The sequence below is a fragment of the Microtus ochrogaster genome, chromosome X (genome assembly GCF_000317375.1).
Source record: "Microtus ochrogaster isolate Prairie Vole_2 chromosome X, MicOch1.0, whole genome shotgun sequence".
Taxonomy (NCBI): Eukaryota; Metazoa; Chordata; class Mammalia; order Rodentia; family Cricetidae; genus Microtus; species Microtus ochrogaster.
In genome coordinates, this window is record NC_022026.1 from 29557772 (window position 1) to 29567256 (window position 9485).

General features: G+C 36.1%; 1 protein-coding gene across 1 annotated transcript in view; it reads left to right on the forward strand.

The window, feature by feature from the left end:
• The window catches only part of LOC101988265 (cilia- and flagella-associated protein 47), a 44059-nt gene extending 34918 nt beyond the window's left edge, over positions 1–9141 (forward strand). Inside the window, exons 8-10 of the mRNA XM_005358661.1 lie at positions 7804–7901; positions 8184–8300; positions 9094–9141. Coding sequence (XP_005358718.1) covers positions 7804–7901; positions 8184–8300; positions 9094–9141 — 263 coding nt within the window. The remainder of the gene's footprint in view (positions 1–7803; positions 7902–8183; positions 8301–9093) is intronic.
• Positions 9142–9485: the final 344 nt, after the last annotated feature.

Sequence of the window (9485 nt, forward strand, 5' to 3'; positions counted from 1 at the left end):
TTCCTGTATCCCAATCATCCCGTTGCCCCAAGTTCTCCCCATCCAACCCTTCTCACTTTTTTCTCCCAATCTCCCCTTACCCCCCTCCCACCCCACCCTTAAGATGCAAAAATTAATATAAAAGGAGCCATACATATATGACTTATTTTGGTTGGTTTAAGATGGCTATCATTTCATGATCTTCAAGGTGAGATATTAAGAAATGCTTTGTACAAGTGATCAAAGCGGACTCTCTGAATGTGGCTGACAATGGGGCCTGACTGAGAAGCCAATGATAATGGTACTGGGATTTGATTTTACTGCATTTACTGGCTTTCTGGGTTCCTAGTCTGTTTGGATGCACTCCTTCCTATGCCTAGATGGAAGGGAGATGGGCTTTGACTTCCCACAGGGCAGGGTACCCTGCCTTCTCTTAGGACTGGAGGGGGAGAGGGAGGGAATTGGGAGGAGGGGAGGAGGTAAAAATTTTGAATGGTATTATTTATAAAGCAATAAAAAAAGAAAAAAAAGATGATTTTTAATATATTTGGGAGAAGAAATGATGAAATATATATAGAAATGTTCTCGAAATTTGGATATTAAAAACACCCCTAGCGTTGTTGCTAGCATTTTCAGCTCTGTAAAGTATTAAACTCGGTTTGTACTTTATTTATGGGTGTCATGTTGTATATCACTCTGTGAAAATAATCTTTAATGAATTCTTTTATGGATAGATCATGGTAAGGTATACAAAAATATTTAACTCTTCCCCCAGTAAACATCTACTTTGAATTCTCTATCAAGAGCCTGAAATTCCTTTTGCAAAGATCTAGTTGCCAATATAGCCAATATATACAGTTTTCCTCTTGTCCTCAGCATTAACTGTTTTTATTCAGAAATGTTTGGAAATGCGTTTTTAGTTTTAAATCAACTCCTTTTCTCAGAAAATATGTAAATCTTTTGTGATTAGAGTAGACTTTGCTAATACTCGATGTGTGAAGTTCAATCTAAGTCCTAGAACTAAGCAGAAGATTGTACAGTTTGGTTTTTTGTTAAGGTTTTCAATTGTATTTTCTTATAAATTAAAGTTATTATTATCTAATATTCCCTCCAAACCAGGTTTAAATTTACCTATTTCTCTTCGGTTCTTTATTTGTACTTGAACAGAATTGTTTCAATATAACATGTATCTGTTTATCTGGCTCTCCCCTGTAGATTATAGGTTTCCTTAAAGGTACAATCTCTTTTTAAAATTAATCATTTTATTTTTTGAGTTTATTCCAAACTTACATCATTTCCTTTTTTCTTTTTCAGTCCAAACCCTCCCATATGCCTCTCCCTACTTTATTTCAAAATCATGGCCTCTTTTTTATATTTTATTATTTCTTACTTTGTACATAAGTGCGTGTGAGCATGCACATGCATTTCTGAATGTGATAAGTATAACATGCTGAGTCCGTATAATGTTACTGGTATGTATGCTTTCAGGGATGACCATTGGATAACCAACAGGTATGTTTTTCCCTGAGAAGTTAATTTTTCAATCTCAACATTCCTTGGATGACTTTAGTTCATTACTTGTTTAGCCTCCTGGGCTTCCCCCATCCACTTTGGCATGTCTGTTGTCCTTGTTCAGCTCATATTTTGGTAGTTATGTTGATGAGAATTTTATGAGTGTAGCTTCTGGTATTACTAGGAGACACAATCTTACTGAAAAACACTGCTACTCTGGCCCTTACAATCTTTTTGTCCCTCTTCTGCAATATTGCCTGACTCTTAGGTTCAGGAGTTGTCTTGTTTAAATATGTCTTTTGGGACTGGGCTCTACAACTCTGCAATTTGATATTGTGATTTTCTGTAATGGTCTCATTCTGTTGAAAACAAAACTTTCCTTGTGGAGGGGTGATTGCTACATTTATCTGTGGATGTAAGGAAAACAACATTTATATTTTAGTCAGGGAATTTATGCTGATTTAGTAAAGTACTGGTTGTCAGTTTTCCTTCAAGATCCATGACTTCTTTATCCCTGGGCAGTTAGCTAGGTTTCCAGTACTAGGCATGGTTTCCCCCTTGCTGTGTGGGCCTATTGAAGGCTCTTGTTTACTGTGAAGGCATGTGAAATATTTCTGCTCTCTCCATGTTATCTCTACATACTGATTGCTGTGGATCAAAGGCATAATCACTCTGTAGGACTGTTGACTCCCCATTTAAGAGCTTTTCCCCACTTTCCCATTTTTCCAGTCAAATCACTTGCACCCTGGTATTTTTCTTTGTATTGCTCCCCAAACCCCTCTATATCAGCAATGGCCTCTTTTGTCTTTCCTGGTTTCTGCATTTATTCCAGAATATTTATTTATTCTAAATAAAGATTTTGAGCTATGTGCCTGTAATGAGAGAGAAAAATGTAATATTTGCCTTTCTGTGTCTGTGTTATTTCACTCTACGTGATCTTTTCTAGTTAGACTCATTTATTTTCAAAGGTCATGATTCCATTTTTATTTACTGTTGAATAGTATTTCGTAGTGTGTAATTATGTAATCATGCCAAGTTAAAGCATACCAGATGGCAAAAGAACATACATTTTCAAATTATTTTAGACTTGTTATTTTATGTATGAGTGTTTGCCTGCCTGCATGCATGTGTGTACATCATGTGCATACCTATTGCCCATGAAGATCAGAAGTAAAGAGAGTTTTGTGTCACAATGTGGATATTGCTATCAAATCCCTCTCCTCTGGAAGAATAACAAATGCTCTTAACCTGTGACCTGTCAAAAGCTTCAAAAGCATGCAGTTTTTGCCTCTATATTAGTTACATGCCTAGGATAGATAAATTCATAGCAAAAAGTTGCAGATTTATTTATTTCTAGTATGACAAGATGGAAGAAATATGACATAGAATCTCATGGATACAGGATTTCTTTAGCCATTGATAAAAACAAAGATTTGATTCATAGTGCAGTAGTATAGTTTAATAATAAAATCTATTTATAAATATCTAGAAAAGATATTGAATGTTCTCAATAGAAAGCAATGATAAATGTTTGAAGTATTGAATATGCTGGTTATCCTTTTTGATTATCATACATTATATTCATGTTCTGAAACATACCATATCACATAAATTAGTACAATTTTTTCTGTTAATTAACATAAAATATTTTTTAATTTAGATAACTAAAGATTACACATGTAAATATGTTTAATTATGCTTATTAAATAATAAAATGCTTCAATTTTTGCTACATGGGTTATTCTTACTAAAACTGCTAAACATATCTTGAAATGATCTAAAATAGAATTAATGTGCCCGTTCTAATGTTCAGTAAAATAAATGCATTAATCTTTCTGTGGCATTAAATGATTCAATTTTGATTTTAACAGCCATGTCTCTTTTTCATAATACTATTCTGTACCAACATTTTGTTTGAATTTTAAGGTATCTATTTGAATTAATATGTTGTTAAACTAGATGAAAATAGAAACTCAAATGCCAGTTTTAATTTAAACATGTCTAACAGCATTTGAATCTTTTTATTTCTAATTTTTGAAAGCTATATAAAGCTTTTGATTTCCTGAATATTTTGTTAAGCTACTTTTCTATTACAATAAATACTGGATAATGCCTAACATCTGTTTTCAATATCATTCCTTCTGATGCCTGTGTTGCTGTTTCAAATTTGCTGTCATTTTGTATAAAATCTTAGAATATAGAAGAATAGCCAATATCAAAAGAGCTATCATATAAGTAGAAGGAATTTTTGAAATACCTAAGCCTGATCTAAATCATAGTGACATTTTTGCAACAGCTTTTGACATAAAAGACAATGCACAGTCGTGAAATGAGTGATGAGGATGGAGTTTTATTAAAGTTTTATTTTTACCTCTTCTCAACATTGTCCTAAAAAGCACTTCATCCCTTCTTATCGAAAGTCATACTTGAGTAGCATCGCACCATGCCTGCTGGCATTTGTCGTGTTAGTTTTATACCAAAACAATTGCAAAGTTGTAATCGTTTGGAAAAACAAACAAACAAACAAACAAAAAACATCAGTAGCAGTGTTTTCTTTTTTTTTTTTTTATTCTTAATTTTTTTTTTATTAAGAAAGAAAAAAATTTTTCCGCCTCCTCCCAGCCTCCCACTCCTCCCACTCTCCCCCCCCTAACTTCCCCCCCTCCTAACCTCCCCCCCCTCCTCTCCCCCTCCCTCTCGAGTCTGAAGAGCAGTCAGGGTTCCCTGCCCTGTGGAAAGTCCGAAGTCCTCCCCCCTCCATCCTGGTCTAGGAAGGTGAACATCCAAACTGGCTAGGCCCCCACAAAGCCAGAACTAGAAGTAGGATCAAAACCCAGTGCCATTGTCCTTGGCTTCTCAGCAGCCCTCATTGTCCGCCATATTCAGCGAGTCCGGGTTTATCCCCTGCTTTTCGAGTCACAATTCAGCTGGCATTGGTGAGCTCCCAATAGATCAGTCCCACTGTCTCCGTGGGTGGTTGCACCCCTCTTGGTCCTGACTTCCTTGCTCATCTTCTCCCTCCTTCTGTTCCTCATTGGGACTTTGGGAGCTCAGTCCAGTGTTCCAGTGTGGGTCCATCGCCAGATGAAGGTTCTTTATTTGTGGCTAGAAACCAATTATGAGTGAGTACATCCCATGTTCATCTTTTTGGGTCTGGGTTACCTCACTCAGGATAGTATTTTCTATTTCCATCCATTTGCATGCAAAATTTGAGAAGTCATTGTTTTTTACTGCTGAGTAGTACTCTAATGTGTATATATTCCACACTTTCTTCATCCATTCTTCCATTGAAGGACATCTAGGTTGTTTCCAAGTTCTGGCTATTACAAATAATGCTGCTATGAACATAGTTGAACAAATGCCCCTGTCATATGAGCGGGCATCTCTTGGGTATACTCCCAAGAGTGGTATTGCTGGGTCCAGGGGTAGGTTGATCCCGAATTTCCTGAGAAACCGAAACACTGCTTTCCAAAGTGGTTGCACAAGTTTGCATTCCCACCAGCAATGGATGAGGGAACCCTTTCCTCCACAACCTCTCCAGCAGAGGCTATCATTGGTATTTTTGATTTTAGCCATTCTAGCAGTGTTTTCTGTAGGCATGTGTAGCCAAGAAAAATAAATGTCCTACACTTGCAACAATAAAGCCTAGACAAATGCTCTAATTGCAGGGTAAATCCAAGTAGAAACTGGTGCTTTCTGGAAGAAGTGATAATATAACCAGGATATATTTTTTAAATGAAAATTAAAACCAGTAGAAAGTGGAGGTGCTTCGCTATCTAACAAAAGTCAGCTATACACAAGCAAGAAAGCATGAAAGGCCTAGGACCACAGTTGAATGTTTGATAGGAAAAATTCAGAAATAACTTTAGATATAGGCAATAGGAAAGATGCCCATAAAGCAAGATCCCATCTATGATAGATCCATTTTGCAAAATCCCAAATTCCTTTAAAGGGAGAGAACCTGGACAGGGAATGCTTGAGAATGAATTCTCTGTTCAAATGCAAATATATAGGTATATATTTCTTCTACATCACCATGGAAGGCATACAGAGACCAATGACATTGTGGTCCAGTAGGAGAGCAGGCTACATCTCCAGTTGGCACAAAAATAAACACTATGTTCTTTGTTGTTCTGCCTTGGTAGGTCCAAATGAGATAAAGTTGAAAGAGTCATTTAGTCTTGCTCCATGCTTTCCGAGAGCAACTGAGATTGGGCAATATGTGACAGGGTTAGACTGCTTTTAAGGAGACCTTGAGGATACACTATATGGAACTGTAAAGATAGAACCTGGATTACAACAGACACACGTTAGTGATGCTAGGATCATAGTGTGACTGCCAAGGAAAGGCACAGAAGCAATATGATCTGCAGGTGGCAGAAGTGGAGTGATGGAGACCCCAAAAGCATGCTGGATCCCAGGGGATTCTTATGGCAAGCTCCAGATGTCCTACACAGAGCTGCAGGATTTGATGTTGATTTGCATGGTTGTCTTGATTTGTTCTAATCATTCCTTGCTATGCCCCCTTTCCTTTTAGAATGGGAAAGTTTATTCTATGCCATTGTACATTAGGAGTAATTTGTGTGTGTGTGTGTGTGTGTGTGTGTGTGTGTGTGTGTGTGTGTGTGTGTGTGTGTGTTATAGAAGCTTATATTTAAGAGAAAACCAAGTCTTCAATTTTCAAGTGTAATCCAAGTTTGGTTTGTGCAATAAACACGAACATGTCCTGATCATAGCCTTTGTCATATCTTTTTCATGGGAAATGGGAATGAAAGAAGGACTTGAAGGATATCTGAAACTTAGCATATTCTCGTTTGATTTCAAGTGGCAGGATTTAAAAAACTATGAAGAATATGTGCCTTTTTGAGAATTTAAAAATTAGGACATGTGTTCAACAATAGCAATGAGTTCTATCTAATCTATTTACCACGTAGTTTTGGATAGCTTTTCAAATATACACCTGATTCCCAGATACTTTCCCTTCTTGTTCCAGTTTCACTGTAGTAACTGCTTTGTAATTGAGAGTGCTTTTTTCACTCTTCTAACTCATAGTCTTTTTCATAGTCCAGTTTTGATTTCTTCAAGCCATAGATCTCCATCTTCTAAGTATCTCATAGGGTAAAGAATTTCTTCAACCAAAAAAAGTTCCTAATACCATAGATTTCAAAGGAATAACATATCTTTTGAGCTTTGGTGCTCATGCATGTTATCCATCACTGATCAAACATTTGAACAAATATATATATATATGTGTGTGTGTGTGTGTGTGTGTGTGTGTGTGTGTGTGTGTGTATATGTGTATATGTATATGTATATATATGCATACACACACACACACACACACACACATATATATATATATTCCATATATATATATTCCAAGTATACCCTGGGGTACATGAGTCTCCTTCAAAAAAGGAAGGAAGGAAGGAAGGAAGGAAGGAAGGAAGGAAGGAAGGAAGGAAGGAAGGATGAGGAATGTGCTAAAATACCATATTTATGTTGTATTAGTACACAAAATGTTTTTTGGAGTGGCTTCTGAAGAACTAAGAAACATTTGTTGTTGTACTTGGTTTTTTGTTTTTGTTGTTGTTTTTTGTTCTTCCAGGCAAGGTTTCTCTGTGTAGCTTTGGAGACTGTTCTGGAACTAGCTCTTGTAGACCAGGCTGGCCTCAAACTCACAGAGATCTCCCTGCCTCTGCATCCCAAGTGCTGGGATTAAAGGTGTGCACCAACACTGCCTGGCCCTTGTAATTGGTTTTAAGCCATATGGATATTTTTCATAGTACCTTAGCTTCATTTCTTTTGCTCTGATAAAATAATTCAACTAAAAGCAAATTAGAGGTAAAGAAAATGTATTTCAGGTTATAATCCTGGGTATCAGTCCAACGTTGTGGGCAAGTCAAGGCAGGAATTTCAAACAGATACTCACATTGCATCTATATTGAAGAGCTGAGATAAATGAGTGCCTATTTACAATGCCCACTTTCCCCACTCAAACACATTCCAGCACTCTGCCAAGAGAATGGTGTCTGCCATAGTTGGTAAGGTGTCTCCACTTCAGCTAATGTAAATGACACAGTTCTGTATGCACAGACATTCCTATAGCCAATCCACTGTAGACACTTTTTTATTGAGACTATTCCCAGGTGACTCTAGTTGTATCACATAGCCAAAGGTAACCTCATACTGAGTATTTATAAAATTCATGTTTTTTTAAAATAAAGACATAATTTTCTTTGTTCTTCAAAATGCTTTAAGACATATCACAACAGAGTTAAAATATTATTTTTTTCCTTTTTCTCAAAATAGAAAGTATTCCTCCTGAGAGATGGATAGTGAATTTTGACACAGATCTTCTTGATGGCCTTGTTTTTGCTACACAGCTGGCAGCATATTGCCCATTTTTGGTAAGGGTTATTTCAGTGTTCAATGGTAGTTTCCTGTCTGAGAAAAACTAGTCATTAAAAGTAAAAAATTATTTCCTGTAAACTACTTTCTTAAATGTCTTATTCTGACTGAAATACATGAATGGTATTACCTAGTATTGTCTTTTTGATTAATCTTAAGTGTTGAGTCCAATATTCTGTTTTAGATGCTAAGGTCCAAATGATTCTTTGTTGCACTACAAAGAAAACTTATATTCATTTTTTTTATTCCATTAATTAAAGCTCTGTTGCCTTAATTTCCAGATTGAGTCTCATTTTATAAGTATGTACACACGACCAAGACGTCCTGAACAGTATTTGCACAATTGCTTGATTATTATAAATAGTCTCCGTGAAATTGGCTTTGATTTGAACTTACAGGTGAGTAACTTTGTATATCAGATGCTTTTTAGAGTTTATGAATTGCATTGCTTCATTTACTCATTTATAATATACCTTTGATAGTTGTTTGCATATCAAAGTCATTTTATACCAGATCCCGATATTTACATTTATTTTTATTGGAAGAGATATAAGGAGAAACTATAAATATTAAATCAGAGAATTATTTGGTTGCATTTTTACGAAATTAGTCGGTTGGTGGTGGTGCATTCCTTTAAATCCAGCACTCGGGAGGGAGAGGCAGGTGTATCTCTGTGAGTTCAAGGTAGGATGCTTGTCAGAAGATAAATCTGATATAGGTGTGTCTTCTTACTATGTGTTGCTTTCATTGGTTAATTGATAAAGAAACTGCTTGGTCTGATAGGTCAGAACATAGGTGGGTGGAGTAGACAGAACAGATTGCTGGGAAAAAGGGATGTGGGGCAGATGCCATGATTCTTCGACCCAAGAGGGATGTAGGCTAGAATCTTTCCCAGTAAGCCACCACCTCGTGGTGCTACACAGATTATTAGAAATGGGTTAATCAAGATGTGAGAATTAGCCAATAAGAGGCTGGGAATAATGGGCCAGGGAGTTTGTGTGTTGTTATTTTGGGTGTAAAGCTAACCATGCGGGAGCCGGGTGGGACAAAAAGCAGGCCTGCTCATCCTATCACTACATAAATCTATAAAATGTATACAGGTTGTAAATAATTCAGCAATTAATTATGGAACTAAGGATGAATCATTATGCTAATTTTGACACTAAATTTTTTCTTGATTTTGTTGTATAGGATATGTTAGACTTATCTCAGAAAATTGATGAGTATAAGGTTATTTAAAACAAGAAAATTCAGCATTTTAAGTAGGATAAAACCAAGCAGAGAAATTCTAGAGTCAATTATTGCGTATTTTAGCAAAGTTATTCGTGTTAATTGTTCTTCAGCAATTGTCAGTGTGCTGACATTGTTTTACTACTGCACACTAAGAATCACCATTTTTGCTAGCATTCTCACTCACACTGATCTTCATTGTACCACCTCTTATTTTGCTTTTCTTTTCACAAAAAATTATATGTATTTTCAACTGGATCCAAGATTTATTTTTCATTGCATATTATGAATCAAAATTACATCATAGGCTTTAGGATAAACTATTGCTAGATGAAAGAAATAGAATATATATG